This window comes from Equus caballus, chromosome 5, assembly GCF_041296265.1.
Source record: "Equus caballus isolate H_3958 breed thoroughbred chromosome 5, TB-T2T, whole genome shotgun sequence".
In the NCBI taxonomy this organism is placed as follows: domain Eukaryota; kingdom Metazoa; phylum Chordata; class Mammalia; order Perissodactyla; family Equidae; genus Equus; species Equus caballus.
The window spans coordinates 3,984,774-4,002,715 of NC_091688.1; the positions used below are offsets into that span (position 1 = coordinate 3,984,774).

At 36.7% G+C, this 17,942-nt stretch overlaps 1 protein-coding gene across 7 annotated transcripts in view; it reads left to right on the forward strand.

The window, feature by feature from the left end:
* Positions 1-17,942, forward strand: part of POU2F1 (POU class 2 homeobox 1) — a 168,616-nt gene that overhangs the window by 105,124 nt on the left and 45,550 nt on the right. For all 7 annotated transcript variants that reach the window (XM_003364908.5, XM_023640482.2, XM_023640479.2 and 4 more), the window contains 4 exons: positions 7,022-7,122; positions 13,872-13,925; positions 15,678-15,797; positions 17,748-17,936. In XM_003364908.5, the coding sequence (XP_003364956.3) occupies positions 7,022-7,122; positions 13,872-13,925; positions 15,678-15,797; positions 17,748-17,936 (464 nt within the window). The remainder of the gene's footprint in view (positions 1-7,021; positions 7,123-13,871; positions 13,926-15,677; positions 15,798-17,747; positions 17,937-17,942) is intronic.

Consider the following 17,942-nt stretch of genomic DNA (forward strand, 5'->3'; position numbering starts at 1 on the left):
GAAAAAAATAAAATCTTTAAAAAAAAAAAAAGTTGTCTTTATTTAATGTGGCAATATTTCTCATGAGCTATAAAATTTGATCCATTTAAAAATTTTAATTTTATTGTAAAATAAATATAACGAGTAACAAACTGTGAAGTAGAAACCAGAGGCTTAGATTTCTTGTACCTCATCACCTGCTATCTCTTTCTGAGCCTGACCTTGGCTGTGATTGTTGGTTAGTCACTTAGTTAATATTCTTTGCTAATAAGTGTTGAATTGGGCTCTTTGGTCATAGGATGGTCTAGAAGAAAGAGTAATGGGAAGAGTGTCAAGGGATTTTGAATTTCAGTCTGGGCTCCGTTACTGTCCAGCTCAGTTATGTCATTTCAGTGGAAGTATTGCTGTATGTTTTTTGTTTTTCTCATTTGCAAATCAAGGATGTTGATTAGTTCTTTTTGATGGTCACTGTCAGTTTTGCCTTTTCCAAAGTGTTATAAAAATGGGACCATTCAGATGCTAGCTTCTTTCACTCAGCATAGTGTGTTTGCAGTTTGTCCCTGTTGTCTGTATTGTAGCTCAATTTTATCTCTTTTCCTCCCTCCCACAAACTATTGGAGGGAGAAGTACCAAATTTATTGCAGTAGTAAATACAAGGTACAGATTACTGCTTTTGGGTTCCAGAGGTAGGAAACATAAAGGAAGGTAGCATTTAAGCTGTGACTGAAAGGAGTTTAAAAGTTTGAAACCTGTGCAATGCTGGGTAGTATAAACTATTCTTAAGAGAGGAGACCTTTGTGTATTTGATCCTTGACTGCTGGCTATAAGGAGAGAAACAGAACTTCCTGGGAGATGAGGACTCCCCTGTTCTTGAATTCCATGTAAATTCGACTCTCCAAGCTGGGCCTTCACTTAGCGTGCTGGTGCTGTCTTGGATTCTCCTCTAATTGACTTTGTCACATTCCTCATTACATGTTCCCAAACCTTTTCTCTTGTCCAGAACTTTTCTGTCTTATTTCTGTTTTGCTGTTTTTGTTTTTGATTACTGAGGAAGTTCTGCCTACCTGATTTGAGCCCCACCATCTCCCTCCTCAATGCTTTACATTTTTTTCTGTTTTCACCACCATCTCCTTTTCTTTTTCAACTAAGAAAGAAGTACCTTCTTTGCCATTTATAATCCTCTACTTCTCACTCTTAATTCTGTCTCTTCCCGTTTTCTTCAGGTTCCTGCCTCATCTTTTACTCTCCTCTTGTTCTTATGTCTTCAGAGCTCTGTCCGCATAGACTCTTTCCTTTCAGTCTTTTAGCGTGCTCAGGTTTATCGGCCTATAAACCTTTCCCTCCACCCCATCTGCCCCTTTGAGCCACCATCCTCTCATGCTGCCCCCACTACCAGACCTACTAAAGGAATGAGCCCCACTCACAACCTTGGCTGCATTACCACCTGCATTTTCCTTTGGTCTTGGCAGTCGGGATGTGGCCCTAAAGTTTTACTGCACCTATTTTGTCATTGTCAGTGTTTTTCTTTTACCATTTTAATGTAAATGTAATCATTGTAAAAACCTGTGTGTAAACATATATATATGGTTTAAATACTCATGTGCCTACAACTCTGGCCGTGAAATAGAATGTTACCATGTCCCAGAAGGCCACTGTAGGTCTCCCCTGGTCCTGTTCCAGTTTTCTACCACAGAGATAACCATCATCCTGGATTTAGTGTTGATGGTCACATTGCTTTTCTTTCCAAATTTTTTTCGTCTGTGTATTTATTATTATCCTCAAGTAATACATTACTTAGATTCACCTGTTTCCATTATGTCAACGTAATCATATATATATTCTGTGGTGGATTTCTTTTGCTCAACAGTATGTTTTTGAGATTCATCCAAGTTAGTGCACACATTCATAATTCATTTTCACTGGATATAATATCCCATTATGTGAATATATCACAATTTTTCTATCCATTCTGTTATCAATAGACATTTGGGCTATTTTTAGGCTTTTGCTATTTAAAACATTACTGCTGTAAATAATTTTGTACTTATCTCTTGATGCATGTGTGTGAAAAAGTCTCCAGCATGTCTCCTTAATAGTGTAATCCCTGAACTGTTTCCACTGTTACTCAGTACTGCCAGCCGGTTTTCCAAAGCACTTGTACTGGTTTATGCTGCTACCAACAGCAGACAAGACACAGCCTTGCCAAAACTTGATATTAACCAACTTTGTAATTTTAATCAATTTAGTGGGTGTCAAATTGGATCTCGTTGGGGTTTTAATTTGCATTTCCCTAGTTTTCAAGGAGGTGGACCATATTTTCTTGTGTTTGTGGTCCATTTACATTTCTTCTTTTGTGAAATTTTTATTCATTTCTTTTTTCTATTGGGTTGACTTTTGTCGATTCATAGTTCTTTGTGTGTTCTTAATACTAGTCCTTTGTTGTTTGTATGTATTGGAAACATTTTCTTTGTTTCGTTCACTTTATGAAGTCCTTTGATGAACAAAGCTTTTAATTTTAAAGTAGTTAAATTTATGTCTTTTCATTTTAGGGGAGTCTTGATAAAGAAATCCTTCTTTTTCCCAAGGTTATAATGATATTTTCTTACGTTGTCTTCTAAAAACGTAATAGTTTTGCACTTCACATTCAGGCCTTTAATCCTGAAATTTTCTTTCTTCTTTATTTTTTTTGTATGATATGAATTGATCTGATTTCATTTTTTCCCCCAAATGGATACCCAATTATCCATTTGTTGGAAACTCCATCCTTTCTTCACTGATTTGCAGTAACATCTCTGTCACATTTCAAGTGTCCAAAGATATTTGTGGCCCTGTTTCCAGACTCTCCACTCTGGTCTGTTTGTTTATCCCTGTGCTAATATCACACTGTTCTGATTATTATTGCTCTACAATAAATCTTGATATCTTGATAGTGCAAGTCCCGCTACTTTGTTCTTTTTAAAGAGCATCTTGGCCCTTTGCCTTTCTGTTTAAATTTTAGAGTCAGCCATCGTTTATATACCCCCTACCCTGAGAAAGAATTTAAAAAAAAGGTAAAGAAAATAACCTGTTGAGATTTTGATGGGAAATTGCCTTGAATCCATAGATCAGTTTGAAAGAACTGATAATTTTTACAATGCTGAGTCTTCCAATAAGCGAGCATTTATTTCTCTTCTTTATTAATTTTTAAATAAAGTTTTATAATTTTCTGCTTAAATAGGACTTGCTATAGTTTGATAGATTTATTCCTAGGACTTTATGTTTTTGTAGTGTTATGAATAAAATTGTTCAAAACTTTTTTCATTTAGCATATAACAAAGGCAATTTTTAAGTATATTTGTTTGCTGCAACCTTATTAAACTCTCTTATTCTACTAATAGATTGTTAGATTCCCTAGAATATTCTATATGCATAGTCAATCATCTGAGAAGAAAGTTTTATTTCTTTTTTCCAACCCATGTGTTTTCTTTTCGTGCCTGTTTTGCTGGCTAAGCCTTCCAGGAGCTGGCACCTTTATCTTGTTCTTAATCTCAAAGGGAGTGCTTGTAATGTTCCTCATCATCAAGTTACGGAAGTTTCTTTCTATTCCTAGAATTTTTATCATAAGGGTATATTGAATTTTATCTAAAGGTTTTCTGTATCCTTTGAGATGATTGTATGATTTTTCCCCCTTTAGTGAATGTGATGAATCATATTAATTGATGCTTTTATCTCCAAACCAACCTTGCATTCCTGGAATAACTCCATCTTAGTCATAATATTTTATCTTATTAGATTATTTGTGCTATTATTATTTAGGATATTTTCAAGTATGTTTTGTGAGTAAAACTGGCCTGTATTTTTGTTTGCTTTTCATACTTGTCTTTGTCAGGTTTTGGTATCAAGGTTATGCTGGCCTCATAAAATGAGTTATGAAGTGTTTCCTTCGCCCCTCCCACCACCCTGGAAAAGTTGTTTAAGATTACAATTATTTGTTTCTTGGATTTTGGGAAGCAAGCATAGTAAAATTGTCTAGGCTTTCATTTTCTTTGTGGGAAGATTTTTACCTACTAATTCAATTTCTTCAAATGCTGTGGGACCCTTTGGATTTTCTATTTCTTCTTGAGTCGGTCTTGGTAAGTTATATTTTCTAGAGAGTTACCCATTTCTAAGTTTTAACTTTATTGGCATGAATTTCATTGGTTCTTGATAAGCTCTTTTTAGTATCTACAGCATTTTGTGATTATGCCCTTTCTATTATCCTGAAGTTATTTGCTCCTTCTCTTTTTCTTGTTCCATCTTACCAGAAATTTGTAAGTTAACCAAGTTGATGTTTCTATTATGTGTTTTTTCCCTATTTTATGAAATTTTTGGCCTTACCTGTATTATTGCCTTTCCTGTCTTCTCTTTGAATTAATTTCTTTCTGAATACCTGATCCGTATCTTTTCTGCACCCTGTGATAGTACTAAACTACCCCTCCTTGTAACTTTCTCTTCCCTGGCTCCTGAGGCGGCACACTAGTCTTGAGGGATTTTTTTTTTCTGCTTTTCTAACTGCTTCCTCTCTGGCTTTCTTGGTTTTGCATCTGCTAATGTAAGTGCCCTCTTATCTGCAACCTTCTTTTCTCTATATCCATTCTTAATTGATAGGCATTTTTACTCTCCTAATTTCATCTGTCACTTCTCCGTGAGTGATTAGACAGAATCAAAGGAGACCCAGTCCTTGTCTTGGCTCTTCCACTAACTAGCTGTGACATCTTGAGCAAATCACTTAAGATTCCTTAATCTCTGTTTCTTCACCACTAAGTTAAGGAGGTTGGATACAAGATCTGTGAGGTTCACCTCAGTAATATTGTTCTAGTGACAATCTTATAGAATGTTTAGCTCTGGCCTCTGTCATTCTAAATGCCTTCTGGATCACTTAATTTTTTTTTAAGGTTTCTCAAGCTCTATGTATCTTATATTAATTTTCTTACATAATTTACTTTCTCTCCAACCTGTCAATTCCCCTGGTTCCTCATTTGGATGTTTCTGTTTTCCCAGGCACACATTTGGTTTTGGCTCCCAACATCCCTGTCTCCCCATACTGTCTTCGTACTCAAGTAGGGTATCCGTGTGTATCTGTTCCCCTCTCCTTTCCCTTTAGTCCACTTTCGGTCTTTATGTTTTACAAGAATGATATCTGTGTAATACCTACTTTTTCCCACCCTCATCCATCCAGTGGAGCCTCAGCACTTTCTTAAAAAGTACTAGCCTTTGCCTCTTAAATCTGTTTATCTCAGTTGATGTCAAAGAGTGTTCTTTTTACCTTACTGGCTTTGGTACCATACCTTTATGTCATTGCACCCAAGCAGCAGTGCCAGGGCACTTAAGCAGTGTTCCCTGAAGGCCGTGGTGGTCACCTCTGCCCCAGGGACCCCGGGTGTCAGTCCGTCTGTTGTGTGGTGCTTTGTGATTTGCAAGGGGCTTGTTATCGTTTTTATGGGAACTTGAAAGTGGAACCAGTATTTAGAATTTTCATGGTCTCCATGAGAGTGAAATATTGGGTTTTAGAAGACTTTCTAATTAGTACTGTGTTAATCTCTGAGTGCTTGTCTCTGTTTTTCAAAATTTCATCTTTGAGCTTTGTTGATTTATTTAATATATCTTGAGCATATTTCTCGAATGGTGCACAATCTTAAAATCTTAGCATAAGTAATGATTTCCTAAATAGAGATAGAGATAGCAGCTAATGACAAAATGTGCAATTTTAAAAGAGTGAAACTTCTGTATTGGCTTATGGAAGTGACCCTAATTGCTTTAAAATTTATTTCATGGTAGTTTCTCACTATTTGACACAACCATGCACTCTTTTAATTTCATTAACTCTATATGTCTGGGTAGTTCTGTAGTTTCCTATTTATGGGAAACTTTAGGAAACAACCAATCACTGAGATTTTTAAGGAGGTGAAATATATATACACTGCTTTTATAATTATCTCAAGGAAACCTTAACTAGCTCTTTTGATCATGTGATCTACCTAATTTTTCTTAGTGAAGTGATACTTTTGCTAGAAATTGGTCAGGATATAGAATGGCAGAAGTTAGCACCCTTTTAAAAATACTGTTTCAGGATTCTAGCTTGTCCTCTCCTGACTGGTCTGCTCTGTGTGCACACAGGGGTGCTGACGAGAAGATGGGGTGTTTGAGTGTGGGAAATGGAAGTTCAGAACCACATTCATGTGTCTCTGATTCTTGCAGGTTCCTGTAGTCTGTTATATTCTATTCAGTACGAAGTATTCTGATTATTTCTAAATAATAGCTGGATATAGTAATTTGAAAACAATGTATTACAACCCTTAGAAAATGTTTCTGGGTATTAGGGTGATAGGTCTTTCTATAAATTATTACTATTCTAAAATCAGATCTCAGCATAAGTGGGTAAAGAGCTCTAGTATAACGTTTAGAAAATTGTAGTCATAACAGAGCCCTTGCTAACTGGTATATGCAGCAATCAATACTTTGGGATTGAAGAAATTGGTAAAACTATTTTGTTTATCATGTAGTGGTTGCTTTTGCCGTCAGATTGTCATTTATTAAAGCATTTAAGTTAAGAGTAAATGTGCCTTGCTCTTGGCAAAATCACCAGTGAATTTCTTTATCGTAAGAGTGAGATGAGAAGAGAGCCTCCATCCCTCCTTGGAGCTGTCTCGACCATTCTTTACAGCAGTGATGACGATGATAATCTCTTCCTTAAGGCCACCTTAAGTTTATGCTTCTTCTGACCCTAGTTGCTCTAGTCACTGCATTCGCTTCTGAATTCTCTAGCACTGTCTTATGATTGTAATTTGTTATTTATATTTTTGTTTCTGTTTCTTAAGCTTTATCTGTATTTATGTACTGCAGTGCTGCTTTTAGAAGAGAAATCATTTTACTGTATTTCCTCCTTTTGCATCCCTTCTCCTCCTTGGAGATACTTGGAAAAGTGCTTATACAAAAATAGGTGCCTGGTAAATGTTGAAGTCTAGTGCTTTATTTCAGTTGAATTTATGTTTTTAATAGTTATATTATTTTGCTTGCTTCCTAGGCACACAAACCAATGGTTTGGACTTTCAGAAGCAGCCTGTGCCTGTCGGAGGAGCAATCTCAACAGCCCAGGCCCAGGCTTTCCTTGGACATCTCCATCAGGTAGAATGTTCTGCTCGACCATAAGTGAGAGTAAAAAGTAGAGGCATGAAATGCTAGGGTCTGGGGGACTTATTTCAGAATGTGGGACTTTTTAAGTTGATTAAAGCCTAATGCGGGGCCAGCCCCGTGGCCGAGTGGTTAAGTTCGTGCACTCCGCTTTGGTGGCCCAGGGTTTCGCCTGTTTGGATCCTGGGCACGGACATGGCACTACTCATTAAGCCATGCTGAGGCGGCATCCCACATGCCACAATTAGAAGGACCCACAACTAAAAATGTACAACTATGTACTGGGGGGTCTTTGGGGAGAAAAAGGAAAAATAAAATCTTAAAATAAAAAGCCTAATGCGAATTGCATCTACCTGTGTCATTCTGAATGGTTAGTGTGGGGATCCTCTAGTTCAGTTGACTGTGTACCTGTTGACCCCAGCCTTGTTACAAATGGATGTGTATAACAACTGAGTTACTGTTTTTTGTGAGCATGAGTCTGTGGTGGCTCAGAGGAGGTAGTAGATTACAAGGTCATCCAAAATGATGTAGCCACTGCTGCCTGAGACTGCTGTGTACGTCTCAGAACTCATATCCCTCCTTTAAAACAGTTTCAAACCATTTTGATTTGGGCAACTACTGAGAGCCTTTTGCTTGGTTGTGAAGCCCCTGGTTTGGAATTCAAAAAGATCTGTCTCAACTTTATTACCCTTATATTTCGTGAATTTTTCCTGAGTCTAAAACAGGCTATGGATACCATTCATCGATGTTCTAGCTATAATATCAAGGGAAAGGGAATATAGAAACAAACATTACTCCACGATAGTTTTGGGATATGGGAGCTGGTTGAAGATGGAAAGGAAAACAGATTGAGTGTCTCCACTTCTCAGTTTATGTTCACAGCTATGTGTTACAGCAGTACTTTGCACATCTTGGTGGTCTCTACCTCAAGTTAAAACCTACAACGAGTTTAATGCTCAAAATGTGTTGGCCGGCAGTGTTGGTGGTAGTGACTCTAGTGATGGTGGTATCTGATGGTGTTAGTGTGATGACTCAATGAAAAGCATGTATGAACATAAAACTGCCCAGATTACATGTTGACATGTTAAGTTATTGTGAACTGAATACGTATACTACTACTCTATAGTCTTTTCATCAAATACGTCTTCAGACTACCTGAACTATAAAAGAAACTCCCTACTTGAAAACAGGTAAAATTTTAGAAAGCTATTCTAAAGCCCATTTATTTGTCCACAAATTCAAAGGGATACTATGTAGGCAAAGGTTGGCATCTTCTATTAGATTGAAGCCTAGTTGTCATACTTTTGCTCAGGAGGGCATAGCTTTGTTTAGATCTTTGAAAGTAGACCAACTTCTATGTGAAACTTCTAGATAAAATATTAAGATGATTTAACTTGTAAAATAATTTAAGGAGGCCAGCCCTATGGCCAAGTGATTAAGTTCTCGTGCTCCACTTCAGCAGCCCGAGGTTTGCTGGTTCGGATCCTGGACATGGACCTAGCACTGCTCATCAAACCATGCTGTGGCAGCATGCCTCACAGAGGAGCTAGGAGGACTTACAGCTAGGATATACAACTGTGTACTGGGGCTTTGGGGAGGGAAAAGTAAATAAAATAGAATAATTTAGGAATATATAAAAATGTTATTTTCACGTTGACTTTCTTCTAAGAACTTATTCTAACCTCCAAAAAGTTTTCTGGTTTCTTAAGAGGAATAGCATTTTTAGTAGAGTGTAGTTAATTATGTGGCACATGTTAAGCCTCTTTATCTGGCTTAAATTTGTGATGGTCCAAACATATAAAAAAATTCCTGAAAGTACATAGATGCCACGTAGTCTTCCTTGCTCAGGTCCAAATTCCAAGATGAGTGCGACTCTTCTTGCACTAGCTCCAAGGCCTCCAGATCTAACCACTGATTACCAAACTCACTGAACCTCCAATACTCCCCAAACCAAAGGACTACACCAGAGAACTTTATTTGAAACCTTGGCATCATTGAATTTCCCATCAAGATGCAAGTCCCTGCAGAATTGTTCACCATCCGATTAGACACATAATTAACGTACAATATGATACTTACCTTCTGTTTCCAGCTCCCTTATTGACCAGGTTCGCACGCTGAACCTTTCTTACCATAATATGGTAAATATGTATACACATATACAAAATAGATTAATTTAGGTCTCTTTCACCTTAAACTATAAGTTTCATTAGGATGGCAACCTCTTCTTCTTTACCTATATCTTAGCATTTGCCAAAGAGCCCAAAGTATAATAGATGTTTGATAATTATTTGTTGAATAAATGAATAGATAATGAATGAATGGTAAAATGTATGGGAATACAGAGGAAGAAATGATTAGCTCAACCTGTACTAGCTAAGACATTTATCAGAGAGAGGGTAATTTTTGAGCTAAGTTTTGAAGGATTTTGGGGGCTAGCTAAATGGAGTGATAAAGGGATGTTCTCACTTTTTATTTTTAGCTTTCTATTTTGAAAACTTTCAAATTTATAGAAAAGTTACAACAATAGAATAGTTTTCACTGAAAGCCTTTCACCTGAAATCACCAGTTATAATTTTATCATATTGTCTTTATTTCTTCAGGTGTGTGTACACAAATACAAAATATATCTTTTTTTAAAAATCATTTCAGAGTAAGTTGCAGGCATTTTGACCTTTTACCTCTAAATACTTCATGTTTTCCTAAAAACAGCATTCTCTTATAAAACTATAATACAAATTTCAAATTCCAGAAATTCAGCATTGATACAATATTATTATCTAATATATGGTCCATATTTAAATTTTTTCTGATCCATATTTCGTCCCTCACTTTGAATTTAGTTGTCATGTCTATTTGGTCTTCTTTAATCCAGAACAGTTCCTCAGCCTGTCTTTGTTATTCTTGACACTGACATTTCATGAAGAGTGGAGATGAGCCATTTTATACAAGGCCTGTCAGTTCGAGTTTGATTGCTCCGTCATGATTGGATTCAGGTTACATGCTTTTGACAGGAATACAAAGAAGGCATATGATACCACTTTGTCCCATTATTGCGATATTAAATGTGATTATTTGATTTAAGGTAGTGTTTCAGATTTGTCCAATATAAAGGTAGCTTTCTTTTTCCTTGTAATTAAGAAATAATCCATGAGGAGATACTTTGAGACTTGTAAATATCCTATTCCTCAACAAATTTTTACCCAGGAACATCATGATTTGAATAAAATCACATAGAAACTTTATCTCCATTAAATTTTTGTACCTGAAACTCTTTCCTCTGGCTCTTTGGCTGACTTCTTAGCCTTTGATATTTTACTACAATTAGATTCAAGTTACACATTTTTGATAGGAATACAGCATAAGTAATGGTGTAGTCTTCTTAGTGCTTCATACCAGAAGGAGCATGTCATTACTGGTGACTTTAACTGTGATCACTTGTCTTCCAGGTTTCCCCATTGTGAAGTTACTATTTTACCCTTTGTAATTAGTAAGTACCTATGGAGAGATAGCTGAGAAAATGTGAATATTATGTTATTCCTCAAATTTCACCCATTAGTAGAGCATCCATTGATGATGCTTGCCTGAATTAGTTATTATTATCATGATTACCAAGTAATGATCCTTATTTTAATATAACCATGGTTTGAACTTTCTGAATGTATGAGATGTGAGTGTTAAATATTATGACAAACCTGCTTTACGAGGCCAGCATTACCCTGATAGCAAAACCAGATAAGAATGCCACAAGAAAAGAAAATTACAGGCCAATATTCTTGAACATAGATGCAAAAATCCTCAACAAAATATTAGCAGACTGAATTCAACAATACATTAAAAGGATCATATACCATGATCAAGTGGGATTTATCCCATGGATGCAAGGATGGTTCAACATCTGCACGTCAGTCAACATGATGCACCACATTAACAAAATGAAGGATAAAAGTCATATGATCATCTCAGTAGATGTAGAAAAAGCATTTGACAAAATTGAATGTCCATTTATGATAAAAACTCTCAAAACAGGTATAGAGGGAACATATCTCATCATAATGAAGGCCATATATGACAAACCCACAGCTAATGTGATACTCAATGGTGAAAAGCTGAAAGCTTTTCCTCTAAGATCAGGAACAAGACAAAGATGGTCACTCTTGCCACTTTTACTCAACACTGTATTGGAAGTCCTAGCCAGAGTAGTTAGGCAAGCAAAAGAAATAAAAGGCATCCAAATTGGAAAGGAAGAAGTAAAACTGTCACTATTTGCAGATGACATGATATTATATATAGAAAACCCTAAAGACTCCATCAAAAAACTGTTAGAATTAAATAAATGAATTCAGAAATGTTGCAGGAAACAAAATCAGTACACAAAAATCTGTTGTGTTTCTAGTCACTAATAACAAAATATCAGAAAGAAAAAATAAGACAACAATCCCATTTACCATTACATCAAAAAGAATAAAACACCTAGGAATAATTTGAACCAAGGAAGTAAAAAACCTGTGTACTGACAACTAGAAGACATTAATGAAAGAAATTGAAGCAGACACAGATAAATGGAAAGATGCTCTGTGCTCATGGATTAGAAGAATTAATATTGTTAAAAAGTCCATAGTACCCAAACAATATACAAATTCAGTGTAATCCCTATCAAAAGTCCAATGGCATTTTTCACAGAAATAGAACAAATAATCCTAAAATTTGTATGGAATCACAAGACCCCAAAGAAGCAAAGCAGTCTTGAGAAAGAACAAAGCTGGAGGCATCACACTCTCTGATTTCAAACTATATTACAAACCTATAGTAATTAAAACAGTATGATATTGGTGTAAAAACAGATACAGAGATCAATGGAGCATAATAGAGAGCCCAAAAATAAACCCACGTGTATATGGGTACTTAATGTACAACAGAGGAACCAAGAATATACAATGGGGAAAGTACAATCTCTTTAATAAATGGTGCTGGGAAAACTGGACAGTCAAATGCAAAAGAATGATACTGAAGCAGTGTCTTGTACCATGCACAAAAATTAACTCAAAATGGATTAAAGACTTGAATGTAAGACCTGAAATCATAAAACTCCTAGAAGAAAACATAGACCGTAACCTCCTTGACATTGGTCTTAGTGATAATTCTTTGAATCTGACACCAAATGCAAAGCAGCAAAAGCAAAAATAAACAAATGGGACTACATCAAACTAAGAAGTTTCTGCACAGCAAAGAAAACCATCAATAAAATGAAAAGGCAACCTACCAAATGGGAGAAAGTATTTTCACATTGTGTATCTGTTAAGGGGCTAATATCCAAAATATATAAAGAACTCATACAACTCAATAGCAAAAAGCCAAACAGTACAGTTAAAAATGAGCAGAATATCTGAATAGAAATTTTCCAGAGAAAACATACAGATGGCCAACAGGTACATGAAAAGATGCTCAACATCACTAATCAGGGAAATGCAGATCAAAACCACAAGACATATCACCTCACACTTGTTAGAATGGCTGTTATCCAAAAGACTAGAAATAACAAGTGTTGACAAGGATGTGGAGAAGGGAAGCTTTGTACATTGTTGGTGAGACTGTAAATTGGCACAGCCACTGTGAAAAACGTTATGGAGGTTCCTCAAAAAATTTAAAAGAGAACTACATATGATCCATCAATTCTACTTCTGGGTATTTATCTGATATAGAAACAACCTAAGTGTCCATTGATGGATGAAAGGATAAAGAAATTATAGTGTGTGTGTGTGTGTGTGTGTGTGTGTGTATATAATGGAATATTATTCAGCCATAAAAAAGGCTAGAATCTTGCCATTTGTAACAACATAGATGGACCTTGAGTGCATTATGCTAAGTGAAAGAAGTCAGACAGAAAGACAAACACTGTATGGTCTCTCTTATGTGTGGAATCTAATAAATAAACAAAGAAGTAAGTAAAACCCCAGCTCCTAGATACAGAAAACAGATTGTTGGTTGCCAGCGGTGGGGGGTAGGGGGAGTGGGGTGGGGGGGAATGGATGAACTGGTTTTTTTCTGCTTGTTTTAGTTTAAATAAATTGATTTATTTAAAAATAAATAAATAAGACTAGCAGAGCTCCAAAAGTGTACAAAATTTCCAGCTCAGCAAGTCTCTTACACAAAGTGAGGGCCTTGATTGGGAAGGATTGTAAAATAAATAAATATTATGACAGATTCTTTATTTCACCCAGGAGTTATGACTATGAATGTTTTAAGGACTTGACTATGTAGGTGTGTATATCTGTAAGATTTTTACTCTGGTGTATACGTGGAAATTTTGAAATTGGAATGAGTAGGTAATTCTGCTAATTTATAATGATAAAAATAATGTATGTAAGCAGCTTGTTTTTATGTGTTCTTTAACATAATGTGGAAGATGAATTAAGTTTTTAGAATCTAAGAATCCTGTGAATGCAAAAAGAATGTCATATGAGGAGTGCCTAATACAAGTGTGACATTCCTGCTGATGCTAATTTAGTATGGGAAGACATCTTCAGAAGGGAAATTTTAACAGCATTTTCCGGTGGGAGGTGGAGGGACTGTGGGCTTGTCCACAAAGTTTTAAACCCATAAGATAGACCTCTTTGTAGTCTCAGCTCTAGCTCAGTGACATACACGTAGCAGAGGCTTGTGAAGTACTTGTTGATGACAACCTCTGATGAAGGATGTCAACAGTATCAGACTAGAACTTGCCCTCCTTACTTTGCTTGTAGGTCCAGCTCGCTGGAACAAGTTTGCAGGCTGCCGCTCAGTCTTTAAATGTACAGGTAAGCTGGGACATGGGATCATGGATCAATTTTTCTATCTGTTTTTTCCATGTTTTTCTAATCTTGTATATATATACAAGCATGCAATAATTTTATAATAGGAAATACTTAGATGTATTACTTTTTTAATTACTGAGTCTCATAAAGATCTAAAGAATGATAATCATCGCCATTACTGAAAATCAGTTTTACATTAAGCTGCTGTGAATGACTGCAGGGAAACACGTCAAGTCTGCTTTCGCAGTTTTATGTGTAAGTTCAATAAAATGCTTCTCTGAGTTACATAGCTGTGTCACATACCTGCACACAAAGCTGAATAATCTCTTAAATGTCCTTTTGTTTTCAAATGTCTTTTTATTTGTCATTTTTCATGTCTTATAGAAACAATATAGTGCAGAGGAAAGAGTACTAAACTGAGAGATGGAGGTCTTAGGTTTGAATTCTCGTTCTGTGACTAACTAGCTGTGTGACCTTTGGCAAGTTGTTTAACTTCCTTGGGCTCGTTTTTTCTCATCTGTATTTAAGTGGGAAAGTTTAGAAGATTGCCAGCGTTCATCTTTGCTCTAAAATGTTATGATTCTAAGAATTTTAGTTAAACTGTTTATAGACATTGATGGGCTTCAGTCAAAATTTTAAAACAAACTTAAATCTGGCTACTTTGCTCCTATGAACCATATGACAAAACGTGCAAAATTTCGAGTATTATGCATTCCTTCACAGTATTTCCATCGACCTGCCGCTTCCTTTTATTATAGTGTTTAGGTAACTGACAGTCAAGAGGGAGAAACAGTATTCTGGAAGATTGATTTTAGTGTTGCTGATGACTAAAGACTTTGGGTTGAGCATTCCATGAAACCCAGTGGAATATGGACCTAGTAACACATGGAAACAAGAAGAGAAAAGAAAAGGAGATAATGTGACCTTCCTTTCTGAGGGAGAGGAGGCAGCAAATTGCCTTGGTTGCCATGGTAAACTTTCATCCCTCAGAGAGATGTTGGCAAACAGGCTGTATCTCCAGTGCAGAATGTTTACAGTCCTGCACCGTAATTATCTCTCATTGACTGGCAGAATTAATCAGAGCCTTTATGTTAATTAGCCTTGCTGCAGTCCCCAAAACAGGTGGTGGGAAATATGCAAATGTATGCAGAATTTTAATGCTCTGCATAACCAGTTTGAATTACCATAAAATTTTCTCTCAGTGCCCGTTTTAGGAGTGTGTTCTCTTTTCCTCTTGACTGCAGCGTTTTCCCTCTAAGCTTGGGTGTTACGTGATGGCAGATGCTAAATTTACAGCTCTTTAACATATTAGATGGAAAGTTCTGTGGGTCAGGTAATCCATCTCTGAAACGCTATATAAAGAAGTTTCAGACTGACCACCGAATCCAGTCAGAATGTTGGGATGGAGGGTCTAATGTAGAGATGGAGTGGAAATGTGCTCTTCCCTGCTGCTTATTTCCAGAGTTGAGGATTTGAGTCTGTGAAAAATTCTGTTGGTTTGTGGAGGACCAAATTATTTTTTCTTCTTAAAAATTATAATTGCAGCTTTGTTGGCATTGGAACAAAAAGTCTAAAAACTTAATATGTAAAATTAGAGAAATATATAAGATTTATAAGAAATGAAAAGAGTGAAACAAGAAAACTCGTGCCTGAATAAGTCCATGTTTTAAATCATTCTTCAAAGATGCAGTTCTAAGTACATTTCTTTTAATCAACTATTTGGAATCTCTTTTTTCCACCCTCACCCCACTTCAGTCTAAATCTAATGAAGAATCCGGGGATTCACAGCAGCCAAGCCAGCCTTCCCAGCAGCCTTCAGTGCAGGCAGCCATCCCCCAGACCCAGCTTATGCTGGCTGGAGGACAGATAACCGGGGTAAGTTTCCACTGAGAGGACCGTGATACACTCTCTGTGTCAGAACTGCCATTGCCACCATCTGATTAGAACTGCTTGCTGGAGCAGACAGTAACATGGCTGTGCCTGGCACTGTTGTCTTCAGGGAACTTTCCACACTGTAAACAGCTCTGAAATAGGAATTATCTTTGTCATAAGTTTTCTTTCTTATAAAGGTATCTTTTCTTACAGTTGCAGAGGCTTTGGATGAACTAAGGACTTTTTTAAACCCACGTTTCAACTGTTGCTTCATCATCCAAGGGAGTCATTGTCCTATGGTTGAGACCATTACATTGATGAACATGTAATTGTCACTTTGGAGTTATGACATCACTGCAGATTAGGAAGAATGGATTAGTGCCTACAAAAGAAAAGATTTTCTTTAAGTTACTGTATAATGTTCTAGAATGAAACCTCTGGTCTCATATCCTGGCTCTGCAATTAGTAATTAGTATGGGCTAATTACTTCATCTCCTTGTGCCTCAGTGTACCTTCAGTTAAATGGAGATGTTAATAATACCTATGTCACAGTATTGTTATAAAGAGGAGTAACATATGTAAAACTCATAGAACAGTGCTTGGCACATAACATTCAATAAATATCATTTATTTTTACTGGTAGTAAATTGGCCTATGTGAATATATTAAGCTTTTAACTTTTCAGCTGTCTTTGCTTTAACATATTCAAAATATTTTTCCAGTGTTGAAAATTTATTTATTAATGTCTTTAGGAGGGAGGCTAGGGGAATGGTAAAGAAGAGTTATTTGTTATTATTCAATTCACATATCAACCCACAAAATTTTTTATTTCCTTCATTTCAGTTAAGCATGCTTGGTGAAAGCCTCTTTTAATAATTGTTGCAGAATTGTTTACAAAATTCTATCAGTAGAGATTAATATATGTTTATATAGTGTAAAATATTTATAAACATATATCTTAGAATATTGAGTTTTTGAATGGTTTGGTTTTGATGCTTATGCCTCTAATGCACAAATTGTATTGGATCCTTTTAGAAGGGGGTTGTACCACAAAGTCGCTGTATGTATACTTCAGAATCTTACAGGAGTCCTCTTGTTTGATCAGAATATATCACCAAAAAGAAGGTAGAGCACACTTATTACTTTAAGTGTGTTTGAAATACGTTGCATTATGAAAGCAACTTTCTGTCCTCTCTAAATACATTTACTGTTTGACTGTTTGAGCTGTTTTGAGTGATGTGTCTACAATAGTCAGAGACACTTGGGATTCCAGGTTCCCGCGGCTGGAGCTTCTACTAAACCTGGGCATTAGGGTTCATTTGCATATAAAGAGAGTTCTGTCACCACCTGTTTCACAGAGATAATACGTAGGAAAGGGGATGAAAAGTTGCAGAGACCCAATGCTTTCAATAACGGGAAAGAATGTCTTGAGGAGGGGTTCTAGGGAGATTTGGAAAAGAAACAAATGGAGCTCATATTCTTTAGTCAGATCTTAGGACGTAATGGAAATGATGGAATATGGCAGGGATTCATGCTAATGGGAAGCAGCTGGGCCTTATCAGTTCTTTCTGTGGTCAGATCCAGCATCCTTGTTCCTCATTCATCTGACTAATCACTTGCTGTTCTGTTGGGTGTAAATTTCTTTTCATATCCTGTCAGCATTGATTCTTTTTTTTCTTGCTTACTAGTTAATTACTTTTTTGCCTGAACCCTAGGGCCCTGGACAAGCTTGAATGATTGTTTAAGTCCAGAGTGAGGACCGCCATTTTAATTTAAATGTTCTGCTAGTGATGGTGTTTGATTACTGATGAGCATTTTAGCCCCATGCTAACCACGTGCAGTTGGGTAGCTAAGGTCTAATACCACTTGAGTTACCTATTTCAAAGCAGTTGGCTTGTGTTAGGGGCCCTTCTTCTTCACCCCTTTCCAATGGTTTGTCCTAATTTCGTTTAGCTGACTTTGACGCCAGCCCAGCAGCAGTTACTCCTGCAGCAGGCACAGGCGCAGGCTCAGCTGCTCGCTGCTGCAGTGCAGCAGCACTCCGCCAGCCAACAGCACAGCGCTGCTGGGGCCACCATCTCAGCCTCCGCTGCCACGCCCATGACGCAGATCCCCCTGTCCCAGCCCATACAGATCGCACAGGTGAGT